At 42.5% G+C, this 19,517-nt stretch overlaps 1 protein-coding gene across 7 annotated transcripts in view; it reads left to right on the top strand.

Moving 5' to 3' along the window:
- The first annotated feature begins 1,227 nt into the window (after positions 1–1,227).
- kra (basic leucine zipper and W2 domain-containing protein kra) overlaps positions 1,228–19,517 on the top strand; it is a 32,048-nt gene continuing 13,758 nt past the window's right edge. For 2 of the 7 annotated variants that reach the window (XM_076190608.1, XM_076190607.1), the window contains exons 1-8: positions 4,941–5,005; positions 15,392–15,429; positions 15,804–15,925; positions 16,057–16,183; positions 16,287–16,465; positions 17,508–17,669; positions 17,764–17,943; positions 18,077–18,217. In XM_076190608.1, the coding sequence (XP_076046723.1) occupies positions 4,956–5,005; positions 15,392–15,429; positions 15,804–15,925; positions 16,057–16,183; positions 16,287–16,465; positions 17,508–17,669; positions 17,764–17,943; positions 18,077–18,217 (999 nt within the window). In that variant the 5' untranslated portion in view covers positions 4,941–4,955. Of the gene's footprint in view, positions 1,370–1,721; positions 1,933–4,940; positions 5,006–15,391; positions 15,430–15,803; positions 15,926–16,056; positions 16,184–16,286; positions 16,466–17,507; positions 17,670–17,763; positions 17,944–18,076; positions 18,218–19,517 lie in introns of those variants that run through there. The other 5 variants (XM_076190613.1, XM_076190610.1, XM_076190614.1 and 2 more) reach the window with 5 other exon arrangements.

Below are 19,517 nucleotides of genomic sequence, written 5' to 3'. Positions count from 1 at the left end.
ACTTCTCTGCATTGCAGTGACTCTCCCTGTCACCTCAGCCTCTTGTGAAAGGAGCTTCTCCTGTCTGAATTTTCTCAAGAAATTCTCGAGGAACATCAGTGGTGACTACCGTACCAGCAACCTTACTGTGATATCAATCAATTCTTAAGAGGGCCAAACAACTGAACATTGATGCTTTTGCAGATACATTTGCTGCCAGTCACCAGGACAGGCGCATACTTTAAAAGTAACATCTTGATTAAAGTTCATGTGTTGTTTGCCATGCTCTAACTTCTAATATTCTTCCTCAGATTGTATTAACTTCATAAAAAATAATTCTTTCCTGGCATGTTCACTACGTATTTACACGTCTATATATTTTTTCTTCCAACAGAGTGGTTTTTATTTTAATGGTAATAAATGTTGCATATGCATTATTCTGGATTTCTTTGGTTTGATGATTTCCTTGGGCAAAATCTTAGATGAAATCATGAAATGTTTTTTTTTATACATTTTCAAAAGTGCAGGGGTCTAAAATGTACTTAATTATTTATACTTAACAATTTACCACCAATACTTTGATGACATTTTGTGAATCCCTTCCACATTTTACTTCCCCCCAACCCCACCCATGAAAAATTCCTGGCGACGCCACTGTTGGGAGGGTAATAGATATTGTCACGAGTCCGACACGTGATCTAAGGCCATGGCGGAGAATCACATACCTGAAGGATATAAAGAAACGCATTTCCGAACAGAGGCGTACCTAGATTCTCCAAGATAACCCAATATATCCTCATTAACATATTTAGAGTTAGGCATGATAGAGTAAGAGGAAGAGACGGGAGTAACTTCTTTCCTATGCACACCGTTAGGTAAATACATAGAGCTTACCTACTTTACGTAATGGTCCATAGACATATGCATGTTTTCAGCAAGCACATATATGAAAGTAAATAAACAATAAGCAATAAGATTAAACTAAAATGTACATCTTGGAATGCTTGATAACGAAAACTCTTTCATCTAAATTAATTTCTATGCAGTCACACCTCTACCAAATTTAAAAGGACCGCTCTTACTTCAGAGCCGGCGTGAAAGGCAATTATAACCGATAAAGTCTAATTCTTTCCGTTGGAGACACTATCAGTGCATATTCCATACCTTTCACTTATCATACCGAATTCTTTATATTAAGTTATTGATATTTTTTCTAATAATTTTAAGATACTAATGATATATTTTTTATTTTTATCCCATATCACTTTGGTAACTCATAGCGAGTACATTTGCCATCCCATTTGGTGAGTACCCGGATATTCACCCTCCACGCGTTGCTCAATTTCTGCTGAACGAGAAGGGTTACTTTATTTATTTTTGTTTATTTTTTGTGAGTATGTGTGAAGTTTTATGTGCTGTATTTGTTGTAAAAGTGTCCAATATCATAGTGGTTAATTTACCAGGTTATTTTTTTCATATGATGGGAAAAATAATAAATAATGGCCGTGGATGTAGGGCCGCAGTGACGTTTCCTCGAATCTAACGGGACAGATCTGTCAGAATTGATTCTAAGTGGAAAAAATACCCATTGTATGAAGAAAATGTATTTTAATGTATTTAATAGTCATCTGGTATTTAGAAAGTGAAAATGTTGAATTTCGCCTTGCCCCACTAGTGAACTTTTCCAGGAAGTTACTCTAGGTTTGGGGATCGGCAGTCGGAAACTAGGGGCTAAGATTCCAAGAAGGGGTTTGCCCATGACTCAGTCGTATCTTTCATGTTACCAATGAGGCATCTTATTAAACAGGATGGAGAGACAGGATATGAAAGTTTGTACAGTCCGGAGTTGACGTTGGGTGGGTGGACGAAGTGATCGTTAGAGAACCCCAGAGATCGGGATAAGGTTGAGTTCGCCATTGTGTGGGTCCTATACCTGTTTCGTAGAACTTTCGAGTAAGTCGCGTTTTATTATTGTAAGACTTCTAATATTGAACAAGTTTCAGGGATACCCATACCAAAGAAATAATAACGCCTACAGATTGTGTTCGATTGCTGTTGTTTTAGTTGCTGGGATCGAATTTCATCATCTTGAACTTCATTATTCTTAGACACTTTTAAGGTTGGAGCACGTGCAAGTCGCTAGTTCATATTGTGTAGTCTAGGAGTGCATTTTGATTTATTTAGAGGGTTTCAACTTGAAGTGATTGCAGCAGCTCAAGTCTACAGAATATCTTTAGTGCTTGGGCTTGTCATTTTCAGGTTTGTGTCCATCTTTGTCATGGGGATAGCTTGGTGCTCAGTTACAAAGTACTTGGAATAGTCTTTCTTGCTTACAAGGATAGTGCAGGAGTATTGGTCTTGATAAGTAAAACTTTATCCTTCCACCCCTCCCATACTAGACTTGCCAAAATGTATTACCAAAAGTCTATATTATGGGTCAAGTTAATCTGGTTTGTGCAAGAGAATGTAAAAAAAATAGTATGGTAGATGAGGGTGCATGTTTTTGTTTGAAGGGACTATTATCCTCTAGGAATGCAGAGCTAATGAAGACAAAGGATTTTAAAAGCATAACAAAATATTTTAATACCTTAATTTCTTGTTTGGTGTTGGCATTTGTGTATATGATTTTATTTAATAATTATTTTCCCCTTGGGAAATTGTATCAAAGCACAACTTCGGTAAATTCTTTAAAGGTTCAGACATACTAATTGCGCCATTGTATCTCATCGTGTGTGGTGGTTTTTTGTTATTATTTTTTTTTCCAGCTTCAAATACTTTTATAGTTCCTGTTCAGCATTCAAATTTTGGGCATGAGAAATTAGTTTTTTCAGGCAAGTTGATCAGTATGTACTGCTGAAGACCATATTGCAAAGTTAAACATGTTCATTAGTTCTTGATATTGCTTACAAAATTGTGGCCAAGTTTTGACCAAATTTAAGTAAATGCATTCAAAAACTTGTTAAATGAAGTCTTGGCAATAGAATCATCTTAATTTAGTTTTAGTTTTATTGGGATACTTTAGTCTTTTGAGGAGACCTAGAGTTTATAAAAGGGAAAATTAAACAAATTTTGTGCATATTGTGCTGCTAGTAAGCTTAATCAAGATATGTTTATTTGTGGACTTGCAATTGGGTTAAGGTTGGTTGAAAATTAGTGGTTTAAATTTTGCACTGAACTTGACCAAAATGTTGCTGTATTTGACAGTCCTGAAGTTTTAAATCTAGATAGATTGGTTCTAGTAGCTTGCTTTTCAGTGAATTTGAATCTGATATAGAAAGAGAATTGGTGTTCAGATGTGGCTCCATTGGGTATAGGAAGCACCAAACAAAAATATTACTTGTGTTTTATATGCAGTGTGGCACTCTTGGGGTATATGGGCTCTATCCAGTGACAAAATCTGCCGCTCCCCGCTCAGACATTCTAAACATGAAGTAAATTGCTCTGTATATTCAAACTGGTAATTTGAAGTTTTGGTGATAAGCATTGTTGGCAATTCATTTTGCCATTTGTGGGTTGAATTGTATGTCTAATATTTCTGATCACCTTGGGTGTCAATTTGGACCATCACAGAATATTACTTATTGCTGAGCTGGGATCCACTACACTTTTAACCTAGTGTTCAGATTGTGTGTGTGTATACACACACGACTTGGTGGTGCGGTTGGTAGAGCACTGGACTGCGAAGTACGGCGGTGCTCACAGTACCTGGTTCGAATCCTGCCCAGGGCCGGATCCATTTCGGTATCGCTGCGCTTCGGGTCATTACTCTGACTAGTGGGCGGAGTTGGGGGTGTGTGTGTGTAAGGTCATAGCATTACCCATAAATCGGTCATATGAGCTATCGAGCTCTCTTCCGGGAGGGAAATAGCTGTCGATCACGAGTCCAACACGTGATCCAATGACCAAGGTGAGGTGAATACACACACACACACATGATGGCACAGTAGTAGCAATCATGGCCGCCACTACGGCACTCTGGGTTTGAATCCTGTCCAGGGCTGAAATAATTTCAGTATCACTGTGCTGTTAGTTGTTCCTCCAACTCGTGTGCAGGGAGTTTGGGGGGGGGTGCATGTAAGGTCAAAGCATTATCCAAAGATTGGTCATACATGAGCACTGAGCTCTATTCTGGCAGGGAAATGGCTGTATATAACAAGTCCAACACGTGATCGAAGACCATGGTGAATCGCACACATAGGGAAGGGGTCTTGTTACTTCACTACATTGTTCAAAGCAGACGTGTGGGCACATTTGGGTATTCTTGAATATCTTTAACTCTCCAATGGGACTTTTTGTCAGTAACCTTTCAGTGTAGCATGTTGAAGTCTAAGGATTGTAATGAACCACAACCAGCCACACCCATATTTCCAAAGTTAATTGGCACCCAAAGTGAGATATAATGTAGCGGTGGGGGTTCAAATATCTAATACTGTAATGCATTTTACAGTAAAAGACAAATACAGATTTGGAATCCAACCTGGTATTGATTTAAGTATTATCAATGAACTGAATTTGAATCATTAAGCAAACTTCAACTTTCTATAGACATTGTTGGGTTAATAAGATTCAGATATTAAGTAGACCATGAAATTCCAAGATAAACAGTGTATGTGCCAGTTTGATAGGTTATTAAATTGAAACTTTGAAAATTTGGTTACATAAGCTTTTCCTTAGAGAAGGTGGCCATTTTTGTTGCTGGTTTCAGGTTGGTTTGAGTCCTGGTAGGTATTTACAATGAACTTTTAGAGAAGCTATTTAGTTTTGCTCAAGTATTGGGCACTATGATGGAGTTTTTTATTATTCCAAGTATATCACAGTAATTTACTCATTTGGATAGGCAAGGAACCTTGGATGTTTCATTAAATGAATAGAAAGTTCATTGTTAAAATTTTCATGATATACCTTCCAAAAGTATTGGTTTAAAAGCACACAATTTTAATTTTACTATTGCTAATCAACTCATTACCCAGTTTTTCATGCAAAGATACCCACAACCAGAAATTTGCCAAATCTACCCGTCCAGCTGGTAGATTCCTTGATGCGGATGGTATTGTGTTGCAGTATTAATTATTCTGTAAGCAAATTCTCAGTTGGGCAGGCCAAGTGAACTAGTACTTTGGAACTAAAAGGTGTATCATGGCTATATTTTTGTATTGGCAGTAAATGCATGTCCTTTTGGGTGCTTCTCCAGACGTTCTTCCTAGCAAAATATTTTTGGCTGAATTTTGCAGATTTAGGCTAGGTTTTCTGACCATGCTGGTTAGATTTGCAGCAGACTTTGGAGTTGTTCAAATTTTCCTGTAACATTTCTGCTTTTTGGTCATGTATATACAAGTAACTAGATTTAAGAAGTATAAACTTATCGATCAAACCAGTTTGGGAAGGATGAGTTGATTGACCTGAAAGTTAATGTGGTATTTTTGCCGGTATTATTTTAGTTGTGCACACCTACGCTATATAGCATTAGGAAATCTAATATTAGTTTTATAAATCATAATACATGAACATAATATGCAATTTTCTAGGCAGAAATGAAAAAAAACTTGCTGCAAGCAAATATACTAACGAACGAAGCCGTTAGAATGTGGTATGGACACCATGCCAGTCCAGTCACTATCAGATGACAGCATTCACGTTGTAGACTGGGTGTTCTTCAACTCCAGGTGACGTTAATAAGCGCTGATGCAAAGACAATAGGGCTTCCATGGACTGAGAGAACACAGGGCTCTGCTGTTGTCCTTTAATTGCCCGAAGTGCAATAATAATCAGGCCGTCGGCATCAGTGACGATGACGACCCGGATGATCATTAAAATTTGCTGTACCGAATTACTAAACATTGGTTAGGTTAGACTAGTTTATTTTATTTCTATGACCTCGGTTCCTATTAAAACGTCATGGCATTTCATTCAACCACCGCATCTTTGTTTGTTAGAAAATAGGTTTTAGCAACTTTTTTGTTACAGGTTTTTTGCCAAGAAATTTGCATATTACATTGATCTATTATAGTTTACAAAATTAATTATTAATTTTGTATTGTTATATTGTGTAGGTGTGCACAACTAAAATTTGACCTTTTTGCGTCTTATACAATCCCCCACCCCACCCTTTCTCTCATCTTTCTTACAAGTGCACACCAACATGATCTAGTATTTGAAAATTAGATATTAATTTTTTTAAATTCTAATACATAATGTAATTACATTCTTCTTGGCAGAAATCAATAACAGAATGTTGCTAAAAGCTATACACGTAAACAAAGTCGCAGCAACTCCTTGAGACACAATCTTGTGTTGATAGATTTTGGAGGTCAAAGGTGACAATGATGACCCCAAGAATTAAGGGTACCACATTACTGAAAGCAGGTTAGAATAAACAAATTTATCATAATTTAATTTCCTCAACCTCCACATCTACCAAAACAAAAATGGTGTCTCGCAGTTGCAGCGGCTATGTTGTGTATCGCTTTCAGCAACTTTTTCAGTAATTGATTTCTGCCAAGAAAAACGTATAATACAAAATTGGTACAAGTTTTCTGTTACCATATCACGTAGGTGGGCATTTCTAATAGTTTACCCAAACAGTTGTTTGGGGAGTGATTATTGATATGGGAACAGCTGCACAGGATTACATGGCCAACTACTTACTAAATGCCTGTTTGGTAAGATCAGTCTTGTCTAAATATTGGTCTAAGATTTGGCTGACCTGGCACTGGTTCAGCTGTAAGTCTCCAGTTTATAATTTTTTTTTTTTTAAATGACTAGATTCAGAGCTTACTGTGTGTATTCCTTGACACAAAAGTACTGGATGGTTTATAAAGACTGGATAAAGCAAATTTGCCTGCCCTTGTATGAAGCTTTTGATAAATTTTCAGAAGTGCACAGCTAAGCTATATAGCATTAGAAAATTCAAGAAGTTTGTAAATTATTATACATCCACATGATGTATATTTATCTTGATGGCAATAACAGAAAAAGTTAATAAAAGTGACTTGATTGGAGCCTCGGATGTTGCTTGAGATACCATCTTTTTCATGCGGTGGTCAAAGAAATTAAATAAATTTGTCTATTCTAACCAAACCTGTATTTAGTAATGTAATACCTATAATTCTATATGTTTTGTCAGGGAGGTTGACGGCTGGTTTTAGTGTCCAATCTGACTGGGGGGTGTACAGGAGTTCCATAGCTTTAAGAAATGCATGAATCTTGACTCCTTAACGCCTTTAAAAAAATTTACTGTGTGAGGTACCGAGGGAGTTTGCCTGGCCACAGTACCCAATCCTATTTGTTCTTAGTGGGACTGGACAGATGGTGTCAATCCTATGATCACAGCTTTGGTAGTGTATTTGCTTTTACCAACATTTGTTGATTTCTGCCAAGAAAATTGTATATTCATGTATTATATTCTACAAAATCAACATTCAATTCTTTTATGCTGTATCGCGTAGGTGTGCACTTTTGAAATGATATCCATTTGTTCTACAAGATGTATTCACAGTTTGCTTTCATTGGCCAGTTTTAGCTTTAAATTTTCCCATTTTTACCATTGCGACAGGAATGTAATCAATAACCTTGTAAAAAGTACCAGATGGTTAGAGGATTGTAGATGTGACGCCTATCTTTAAATAGGGATCAAAGATACTTGCTTGCAGCTACACACCAATAAGCTTGACAGCGCAAGTGAGCAAAATCATGGAAAATTTTATTAGAGATGCAATAATAAAGCATCTTGAACACAAACTGATCAAAGGAACTTTTTATCAATCTTGTCTGACAAACCTACCAACATATCCGAGAGTGTAACATCCCCCACCCCCTCTCCTCTCTCTTCCCCTTCCCTCCCCCTCCCCTCCCCCCCTCCCCTCCCCCCCTCCTCTTTCCCCCTCTCCCTCTTTCCCCCTCTCCCTCTTTCCATCTCTCCCTCTTTCCCCCTCTCCCTCTTTCCATCTCTCCCTCTTTCCCCCTCTCTCTGTCCACTCTCCCTTCCCCTTTCTCCTCTTCTGTCCACTCTCCCTTCCCCTTTCTCCTCTTCTGTCTGCTCTCCCCTCTCCTGCTACCCTTCTTTCTCCTCTCCAGCCCGCCCTCCCCTTTCTCCTCTCCTACCTGCTCTCCCCCACTCGTATCTTCTTCCTCACTCCCTTTTTCCCACTCTTACCTCCCCTCTCCCCTCCCCACTCTTCCCTCACTTCTCCCAATTCTCCCATCCCTGCTTCCAACTCTTCCATCCCCTATCCTCTCTTCCCCACTGTCCTTCCCACTCCCATCTCTTCTCCCTGCTCTTCCTGCCCCACTCTTCCCACCTTACTCCCCTCTCCTCCCCTCCTCCCCACTTTCCTCTTCTCCCCTCCTCCCCACTTTCCTCTTCTCCCCTCCTCCCCACTTTCCTCTTCTCCCCTCTTCCCCGTTTTCCTCTCCTCCCCTCTTCCCCACTTTCCTCTTCTCCCCTCTTCCCCACTTTCCTCACCTCCCCTCTTCCTCACTTTCCTCTCCTCCCCTCTTCCCCACTTTCCTCTCCTCCCCTCTTCCCCACTTTCCTCTCCTCCCCTCTTCCCCACTTTCCTCTCCTCCCCTCTTCCCCACTTTCCTCTCCTCCCCACATTCCTCTCCTCCCCACTTTCCTCTTCTCTCTTCCCCACTTTCCTCTCCTCCCCTCTTCCCCTCTTCCCCACTTTCCTCTCCTCCCCTCACTTCCCCACTTTCCTCCCCTCACTTCCCCACTTTCCTCTCCTCCCCTCTTCCCCACTTTCCTCTCCTCCCCTCTCTTCCCCACTTTCCTCTCTTCCCCACTTTCCTCTCCTCCCCTCTTCCCCACTTTCCTCTCCTCCCCTCTTCCCCACTTTCCTCTCCTCCCCTCTTCCCCACTTTCCTCTCCTCCCCTCACTTCCCCACTTTCCTCTCCTCCCCTCACTTCCCCACTTTCCTCTCCTCCCCTCACTTCCCCACTTTCCTCTCCTCCCCTCACTTCCCCACTTTCCTCTCCTCCCCTCACTTCCCCACTTTCCTCTCCTCCCCTCACTTCCCCACTTTCCTCTCCTCCCCTCTCTTCCCCACTTTCCTCTCCTCCCCTCTCTTCCCCACTTTCCTCTCCTCCCCTCTCTTCCCCACTTTCCTCTCCTCCCCTCTCTTCCCCACTTTCCTCTCTCCTCCACTCTCTTCCCCACTTTCCTCTCCTCCCCTCTTCCCCACTTTCCTCTCCTCCCCTCTCTTCCCCACTTTCCTCTCCTCCCCTCTCTTCCCCACTTTCCTCTCCTCCCCTCTCTTCCCCACTTTCCTCTCCTCCCCTCTCTTCCCCACTTTCCTTTCCTCCCCTCTCTTCCCCACTTTCCTTTCCTCCCCTCTCTTCCCCTCTTCCCCACTTTCCTTTCCTCCCCTCTCTTCCCCACTTTCCTTTCCTCCCCTCTCTTCCCCACTTTCCTCCCCTCTCTTCCCCACTTTCCTCCCCTCTCTTCCCCACTTTCCTCCCCTCTCTTCCCCACTTTCCTCCCCTCTCTTCCCCACTTTCCTCCCCTCTCTTCCCCACTTTCCTCTCCTCCCCACTTTCCTCTCCTCCCCTCTCTTCCCCACTTTCCTCTCCTCCCCACTTTCCTCTCCTCCCCTCTCTTCCCCACTTTCCTCTCCTCCCCTCCCCTCTTCCCCACTTTCCTCTCCTCCCCTCCCCTCTTCCCCACTTTCCTCTCCTCCCCTCCCCTCTTCCCCTCCCCTCTTCCCCACTTTCCTCTCCTCCCCTCCCCTCTTCCCCACTTTCCTCTCCTCCCCTCTCTTCCCCACTTTCCTCTCCTCCCCTCTCTTCCCCACTTTCCTCTCCTCCCCTCTCTTCCCCACTTTCCTCTCTTACATAAGAACATAAGAAATAAAGGAGACTGCAAAAGACCATAAGGCCTACACTAGGCAGCTCCGTATCCATCACCACCTGTCATCCCCATCCATAAAGTTGTCTAATTGTTTTTTAAAACAACTGATAGTTTCAGCGCTTACTACATGGTTACTAAGTTTATTCCATTCATCGACCACCCTATTTGTAAACCAATTCTTGCCTATTTCCTTCTTAAATCTAAATTTGTCCAGTTTATACCCATTACTGCGAGTCCTGCCCTGTTGTTTTATTATGATGACCTTGTTTGCATCACCCTTGTTATAGCCTTTGATCCACTTGAACACTTCTATTAGATCACCCCGCACTCTGCGTCTTTCCAGAGAGTGTAAGTTTAGGTGCCTAAGCCTCTCTTCGTAAGGCAAATTTTCGAGTCCTTGTATCATTTTGGTCATTCTTCTCTGTACTGATTCTAGTGAATTTGTCCATTCTGTAGGACGGAGACCAAAACTGTACCGAATAGTCAAGGATGGGTCTATCGCTAGATAGTTTAATAATTACCTCTGCACATCTCTTCCCCAATTTCCTCTCTTCCCCACTTTCTTCTCTTCCCCACTTTCCTCTCTTCCCCAATTTCCTCTCTTCCCCACTTTCCTCTCTTCCCCACTTTCCTCTCTTCCCCAATTTCCTCCCCTCTCTTCCCCACTTTCCTCTCTTCCCCACTTTCCTCCCTTCCCCACTTTCCTCCCTTCCCCACTTTCCTCCCCTCTCTTCCCCACTTTCCTCTCCTCCCCTCTCTTCCCCACTTTCCTCTCCTCCCTTCTCTTCCCCACTTTCCTCTCTTCCCCACTTTCCTCTCTTCCCCACTTTCCTCTCTTCCCCACTTTCCTCTCTTCCCCACTTTCCTCTCTTCCCCACTTTCCTCTCCTCCCCTCTCTTCCCCACTTTCCTCTCCTCCCCTCTCTTCCCCACTTTCCTCTCCTCCCCTCTCTTCCCCACTTTCCTCTCCTCCCCTCTCTTCCCCACTTTCCTCTCCTCCCCTCTCTTCCCCACTTTCCTCTCGTCCCCACTTTCCTCTCCTCCCCTCTCTTCCCCACTTTCCTCTCTTCCCCACTTTCCTCTCTTCCCCACTTTCCTCTCCTCCCCTCTCTTCCCCACTTTCCTCTCCTCCCCTCTCTTACCCACTTTCCTCTCCTCCCCTCTCTTACCCACTTTCCTCCCCTCACATCCCCACTTTCCTCTCCTCCCCTCTCTTCCCCACTTTGCTCTCCTCCCCTCTCTTCCCCACTTTCCTCTCTTCCCCTCTCTTCCCCACTTTGCTCTCCTCCCCTCTCTTCCCCACTTTCCTCTCTTCCCCACTTTCTCTTCCCCACTTTCCTCTCCTCCCCTCTCTTCCCCACTTTCCTCTCCTCCCCTCTCTTCCCCACTTTCCTCTCCTCCCCTCTCTTCCCCACTTTCCTCTCTTCCCCACTTTCCTCTCCTCCCCTCTCTTCCCCACTTTCCTCTCCTCCCCTCTCTTCCCCACTTTCCTCTCCTCCCCTCTCTTCCCCACTTTCCTCTCCTCCCCTCTCTTCCCCACTTTCCTCTCCTCCCCTCTCTTCCCCACTTTCCTCTCCTCCCCTCTCTTCCCCACTTTCCTCTCCTCCCCTCTCTTCCCCACTTTCCTCTCCTCCCCTCTCTTCCCCACTTTCCTTTCCTCCCCTCTCTTCCCCACTTTCCTCTCCTCCCCTCTCTTCCCCACTTTCCTCTCCTCCCCTCTTCCCCACTTTCCTCTCCTCCCCTCTCTTCCCCACTTTCCTCTCCTCCCCTCTCTTCCCCACTTTCCTCTCCGCCCCTCTCTTCCCCACTTTCCTCTCCTCCCCTCTCTTCCCCACTTTCCTCTCTTCCCCACTCTCCTCTCTGCTTTTCCATTTCCTCCCTCCATTCCTTCCCTTCTCTCCTTTCTTCCCAATCAGATCTCCACCTTTGTAAGATAAAAATCTATTTTGGCAGTACAAGACAGTTGATTGAAATAAAAAACTTGGATGATGTATAGGGCTGGGATCCATTATTGTAGTGCAAATGTTGTGGGTCTATCTTGGGGACAATGTTGTGGATGTGAATGGGTGAGGATGCATTTTGTTTCTGCTCAAAATCTGATATTGTGCATTGCCAGAATGCCCAGCAGCAATGATGTTGGTTGCAGACTCCCAAAGAAATTCAGCTTTCATTACAAGGTTCACTTTTGGAAGTGTTCCAAGATTCTCCTTACTCAAGTTCGACAAACAGCAGTAAAGCCCAGGAAAGAGTTGATCAGAATTTCTTGGATGTGAAATTCATTGCGTAACATCAGTGGGTGGATTTTATTTATTTTTTATTATTATTATTTATTATTATTTCTATTTATATATTTTTTTGGGGGGTCGGGTGTCTGGGGTGAGTACTGTTATTGATCATTTGTGGGGAAGATTTCCAATCTATGGTATCTAAGCTATTGTCCTAGTTTGTCTAAGTGTTATTGTAGATGCTGTGTTAGGTTATGCCATCTGCATAGGTACAGTGCTCAACAAAAATAATGTGCCTGGGGTGATGCAGAAAGTACTTTTGTCAAACCTGGAAAGACCTATATGAGTGGCATGGTTTCACACTAAAAATTGTCTGCCTACAGTGAGCGGGGAAGGGGTGGAGCTTATCAGTGATCCAAGAATTTATCCTGCCTGTCATTGTCTTGTTGGTGAGGAGGGAGGTTGTGCACTGTTTTCACCCTCCCCAGGGCTCCCTCTCAAATCCAACCATGACATCTTCTGAGCCACCCTGTATTACTAATATAAGAAAAAACTAAGGATCTGAGTGCAGAAACCAAAGCCCAGATAGTTGCTCCAAGAAGTCTGGCCGGCAAACAAAGGAAATTACCCCTGTCCCCTCGTGCAGAAAAGGAGATGGGGAGAAATCCCTTCGGGCCATGTCAATTTACTTTTCACACATACTCCCTGACTCCCATCCACTCCCTCATGCATCACAGCATCATCCATACACAACCATTCTCCATTCACCCCTATCTTCTCTCCTCTCCCATCCTTCCTCAACAGACATTCCCCCTCTTCTGTAATGCCCCTTTTACCCCCATCCATCCATCCCATCCTAGGTCACCCTCTCATGTTCACTCCTTCCACCTCTGGCTTCCACACCACCTTTACTAGTCTTTCTTCATTCTTTTCATGTGTCCAAACCATCCCAGTACTCTTTCATCAATCCTACCTCCCCACTCCCTTTCCACCTCCGTTCTCCTTCTCGCCCCATTTCGCACTCTATCATACTTCGGCACCTCATCTTGCACGTTCAAACTCCTCTCTTCCTCTTATGTTCCATGTTTCAGCCCCCATACAGTGCTGTCGGCACAATCACTCCTTTATACAATCTCCTCTTAGCATCCATTCCCAAATGTCTATTTCTCATTACACTTTTTAGTCCCCTTAGGCGTTTACTCACTTCTCTCAATCTACATTCTATCTCAAAAAATACAAAAACTAAAATTGACACTAAATTAAATCTCAATCCAAACAAAACTACATTCCCTCTATTTGAGCTTCTCAGCTCGCTAACCACATACTGACAGGTGATCTGAATGCACAACACCCTAATGGCTCAACACACAAACAGCAATCAAGAGGAAACATAATGTTAGAACTCACCAAACTAAATGTTTTAAATTCCATCAAACACCTCACCAGGCAACCTCTTCAGCATAACCAACAAGCTAGATCCCAGACACAAGAGTGGTCACCATCCCTCCAAACCCAAACATGGGAAACCATTTATGACCTCCTCAGTCCACTTCATAGAAAGTTACCATAGGACTAGAAGGGAAACTACAACCTTCAGAATGATTGTAAACTATGAAAAAGTAAATTGGTAAGAATTCAGGAGTAATGAAAAGAACATGGGTATATATATATACAGAGGCAGAGATACCAGTAACAAGGAGTTGCCAAAGCAGGATTTCACTATCATTACCATACACTTCTAAGATAAAAACCCACAATTCCAGAAAATAAGATAGGAAGGCATAGTAGTCCTTCCCCTCCAACAGAGACATGGATGGGGCAAAAAATAAATTGAAAAGCTTGGATAAAATCGAACTTCATCTAAAACACAAAGGCCAAATGCTCTAAAAATCTTTACTGATACTTTCAAGCACTCCAGGATGTACTCTTAAAATTCCAACAACCTGGAAAACAGACCATATTATACCTATAGGAAAACCAAACCATGATTCAGAACATAACAGAGACCTTCAGTAACCAGTCAATCTGTTGTCCCAGATCTTCTGCAGGTGGTGACTTTCAGGTCACCTGCAGTGTAAGATTGCGTTAAGCATCCAAGCAGTGGTTGCATGAGACAATTTGTGGCTAATGTTATTGTGTTGGTGTTTTCAGTGCTGGATGGAACTGAACATGTGCAAGTATGGTTGTTGCCTCTCGTGAGGGATTTTTGTGGAGCTTCATGAATAGGTGGGGGTTGGGTTGTTGGGATTATAGTGTGGATGTCTTTTGTACGGATGTTTCGTGTGGTTTAACCACTTCAGTACAACTCAAATTCTTGCGCACAGCATCAGCTGCCATAGGTAATTTGCATTACACTACTCGCATTATAAAGTAACTGCTGTATTACTCATTCTCTTTTACTGAGTAATAATAAGCTCTGGAATTGTGATCAAACCAGTTCACAGAATCCGGGGGAAACTAGTGTACTACTACAAAAATGTATAATCAAGATGCCGTTGCCGGCATCCTTGTGTACCCACTCACATCTCATGCCTACGTAGGCGTTGTTGTACCGAAGTGGTTAAGGTATACATTTCGGTAATTGTTGCCATTGGTCATCTGGTGCATGTTAAATAATGTTAAAATTAAGAACTCTCGAATAGAATTCTGTGCACATAATATTGATGCAATATTTTATAAGAATTTTGGTTTATCCAGATATTCTCTTTGGTGGTTTTGGTACATCTTGATCTCAATTTTGTATTATTTGTAGGGAGTCTTGTCATTGTCAGGTCCAAAGTTATGGGCTGAAGATCATGCGTGTGTTGAAAGTGAGACCAAAATTTCCTTTTCCAATAGAATGGTATGATCATTCTTCTATTTGAGCTTTTGTTTAAGTAAGGTTGGGAGTTGTTTGCAGATAGTTTGTGTAAGTGCTCCAAATGTCATGTATGAGCACTGGTGTTTGCTGGATCCAATGTGGGGGAAATCCTTTTTGAAAAGGTTGAACAATGTAGTTGTGAGTATTGCTCCTTTTGGGGGACATTGCAATCTTTTAATCCCAGAAATTTCTTTCTTTTGGGTAACTGCACTATAGTAAATAAAGTTTGTTTGCCATTTCTTGTCATTGATAGTGTGTGTGAACTTGAAACAAATTCCTGTTGCTACCAATACAGTTTTTTCTGGGTTCTTAGTGTTGGATGTATTAGTATTAATAACCTAGTGATAACTAGAGGTTGTCTACAAGTGAATCAAGACATTTTGCAGATAATGAAAAGTATTTTACATTCATTTTTCAAGTATTATTAAGGAGTTTGGCTTTAAAATCTAGAATTAATCCATAATACTTCTATGCATGCAGCTTTAGCAGGACAAAGGTTGAGAGAACCGTCCTGCTGGGTAAGTAGACTTCATAAAGTAGGTTGATTTAATCTTGGCAATGGTGCCCAAAAGGATTTGTTCTGGCTAACACTAGGAATTTTTCTAGAGTTTAGAGGAAGTGGGCTTCAGGCAGTCAGGATTTAGATTTTGTCAATATATGTATGCAGCTGAAGCAAATAATGTAGTGTGAGCCAGAACAGATACAAAATTTCAGGGGTGTAGCATTCACTTGTTGTACATTGTAGATAAATTGTGTGTATTCTTAATGAGTTGTGGTATGGTACACCATGCAAGTAGTTTCTGTGTTGCTACGTTTAAGTTGTTATTCAACAGTTGAATGATATGAATATATAATTTAAAGCAAACTATTTAATGTGTTGATGTCCCCACAGTTGTCTGTTGTATGACTACTAAAGCCGAAAAGCCGACGCTCCAGGGGCAGCGCTTGAAGACTCGCAAGAGAGATGAGAAAGCGAAATACGACCCTGTGGGATTTCGTGATGCAATCTTGCAGGTGATTTTGCTGTAGATTTTGGTACTAACGTGTATGAAACATTCTGTACATTATCATTTGGAAATTGACCATGATCATAGGTTGCTTGATTAAATGAACAATTAAAAATATTTATTCTTTGTTGTTTTCAGGGTCTCATTGAAGCAGGCAACGATTTAGAGGCTGTAAACAAGTTTCTTGACGGAGCTGGCTCCAAACTTCATTATCGCACTTACGGAGAAACCCTGTTTGACATCCTCATTGCTGGAGGCATCCTAAGTAAGTATGGCTCCTCATTTGGGATTGTATGAAGTAGGTCTTGGCATATCACGTTTTTATAATTTGTAATAGCAAATTAACTAAGATGAGTTGCTTCTTATAGCGCCTGGTGGTGCTATCTCAGAGGATGGAGCAGACAGTGGGCCAGTCCGCACAGATGTGTGCGTCTTTGGTGCTCCAGATGATTCCATCGAGGCATTGCGTGCACATGCACAGGTTTTCACCAGGTTGATGCGACGCTACAAATATCTAGAGAAGATGTTTTGTGAGGAAATGAAAAAGGTAAACTCGTATATTCATGTTTTTGTGCGTGTGCATGTTTGTGTTTTAGGTTGAGGATGCTTATGTTCGTGATATTTTGACAGCCTGAAGGGATTTCTCCCCGTCTCCTTTCTGTGGATGTACTGTTATGCTATATTGCTTCTGACCCAGGGCAGTTGGCTGGTTTCAGAGATGACCTGTCATCCATAAGGACCTAAGATGAGAGGAGGAAAGGGTGGTGGGTAGGAGTGGGTATGTGTCTGACTTGGCTATCTCCCTTGTAAGGGAAAAAAAAACTATTGCTATATTAAGATAGGGTTAATGCTTTGGACTTGGCCACCCTGTTTATCAAGGGGAAAAACTTGTATACGTGTGCATTATTTTGAAAAATTGGTAGTGACTACATTTGATAGGGAGAAAATGTAAAGATGGAGCAGAGTATAGGTGTTGACATGGTAGATCAGAATATTGAGGTGGTCAGGGTGAATGGAGCCTAGTGATGATTAGGGAGAATGGGAAGCAGTTGTCTGTGCAGGTTCAGTGCTGATGGAGTGTGTAAGGTGAATAAAGGTGAGGAGGGCAACTAGGGGTGGGTTTTCAAGATTGTTTGAAATTGGGAAACAGAATGTTACTAGTTTTGTTTGATTGTATTGGGTCCCTGGATTTGTAATGGAGTGGTCTGGTGTTTTCCTCTCCTAGCTCTATGCTATCAGTCTCTTCATTTCCTTAACATTTTAAAATTTGTTGGCCCACCTACATCTTAGTTGTAATTGGTTGATAAAAAAAAAAAAAATTGGCTCAACCAGATTTTTATTTGGAAAGCCTGTAGACAGTGGGTTGGGTTAGGGCGTCGTTACTTGTGGCGAAGGATAAGGGGATGGCAGTTCAAGTCCTGCCACCAGTGAAGTTGAACTAAGGGCATGGTTCATTAAATTCCAAGCTACAAAATCCTCTGTGAGGGGCATTATCCTAGCCTTCAGATAGTAAGGAGTTTGTGACGTTAAACCCTATCACATCACTACAGACTTCTTCCATCTTTTAAACGTATAATTAATTTTTGCAGGTCCTTGTGTATCTGAAGGGTTTCAGGGAAGAGGACCGCATTCGTTTGGCTCGCTGCGTAGCCATGTGGATAAACGACTCGCTGCTGCCCCCGACCGTCCTGATGACCCTTGTCCAGGATCACCTGGTCAAGGATGGTTTGGCAACAGACTTCCTCTGTGAGGTATGTATGACATGGGCTTTGCCTTATACATTACTAGATATTCTTGAATGTTTTATACTAAAGGAATAGTAGTGTAATAATGGTATTTTTTCAGGTATTGTTGGCCATGAAAGTTCTTAAAGATATGACTGCTGTACGGACATTGCTTCGTAAGTCTGGGCTTGATATGCGGCTTATGGAGTTCCTTCCAGCCAATAAGCGCACCGATGAGAACTTCAAGAATCTCTTCTCTGGAAAGGGGCTCAGTGAGCTTGTTAATATCCAGAAGTCTTTGGTAAGTTATCTAATGTTTATACTTCACTATCATAAGAATTGCATGAGCATTATTATTCATTGCAGAAGACCATTATACTTCATTCTATTGTGTGTTATCTTGAGAATTGCATGAGCATTATTATTCATTGCAGGAGAAGGAGACAAGCATCAAGGAGCTGCAGGTATATCTGGAGCATCAAATGAAAGAAGGGACGGCTGCGAATGACATTATTGTAGGTGTGCAAGAAATTGCTAGGAAGCACAACCTACAGGAGGCACAGATGGTTACCACTGTAAGTTTTTAATGTAACTTTTGGTTAGTTTGTCATTTTTTTTATGCATACATACAGCACAAACCTGCATCTATATACCAAGGGCCTCATCCCCATAGAAAAGAGGTAGCTAGCCAAGGCATGCATCCACCCCCTCATCATGGCTCCTCGTGGATGAATGGTCATACCAGTCTCTTGCCCACTTCCTGGGTCATAGGCAACATAACAAGGCACATCATATCACTGCAGGGCCATTCACTTAATTTGTGACAACTCTGTTCCTCATCCCCATTTGTGGAAAATATGTACAAAAGGGCCTTTCTCCCCTTACCTACCTACGCCCCCTCTGGTCTCCTCCCATACAAGGGGTTTGTGATGTCAAAACATACAACCCCAAATGCATCCTCATTTGTCCAGAACAGATTCGGTGGCCCCCTCCTACCTTGTTGATGGGTTATCCCTTTTCCTAGTCCTCTTTGGTCAGTAAAAGCAGTCAGAGACCATGTCTCCCAAGCAGGACCTGACAACTGCAGCTGGTTTACTGCCACTTGTGTTAGAAGCTGCTTGCCCCTTGCATCTACTTCAGTGGGGGTGTGGGGGAGTGAAATAGAGGAAAGACCCCTTGGGCCGTGTTATGTCATTGTCCATTTAAAAAAGGGGGGGGGGCAATCTTTCTAGTTTGACAACCATTTGGCTTTGCATCCAATACCCCTTTGCCCCATCCAAGCTCCTTGGTCTTTTCACACTTCAAGCTATTATTTCCTCACTTGGTTGCCACATGGCCAAATTGGCACACTGGTGCACCATAACAGCTATCTGCTGATCCTTGTTCACTCTTTCTCCTCTCCATCCCCTGGATGACAGGTCCAGGAGGAGCAAAGGAGCAAAGATAATAGGGAGGAAGGGGGGGTGGGTGAATGGGAGTGGAATTTATGCACTGCCAAACACACACACACAATCTTTTCTTTCCTTTCTTCCCTTTCTTTTCTTTTCTCCTTACCTCTGTGTAAGGGGGGGGGGAGCCTTTGGTATATGTATGTACCTCCCAATCTTGATCCATCCTGGTAATACCTACCATTCTTCACCAAACACTTCATTTGAAACATGTCCATGTCTTTTCTGTATACCTAATTCTGCTCCATGGTGTTATGAGTGAGTGGGGTGTGTGGAGAATGGCTGGTTATAGATGTGTTGTCTTGCTGCATTGCTTCTGACCCAGGGCAGTGGGCAAGGTACAGGGATGACCTGTCATCCATGAGGAAACAAGATGAGGAGGAAAAGGTGGTGGATGGGAGTGGGTACTTGCTTTTTGATGCGGCTA

This window comes from Oratosquilla oratoria, chromosome 9, assembly GCF_046742065.1.
Source record: "Oratosquilla oratoria isolate Oo_2021 chromosome 9, ASM4674206v1, whole genome shotgun sequence".
In the NCBI taxonomy this organism is placed as follows: Eukaryota; Metazoa; Arthropoda; class Malacostraca; order Stomatopoda; family Squillidae; genus Oratosquilla; species Oratosquilla oratoria.
The sequence above is the reverse complement of the archived record's forward strand: the minus strand, read 5'-3'. Positions and strand labels throughout refer to the sequence as shown.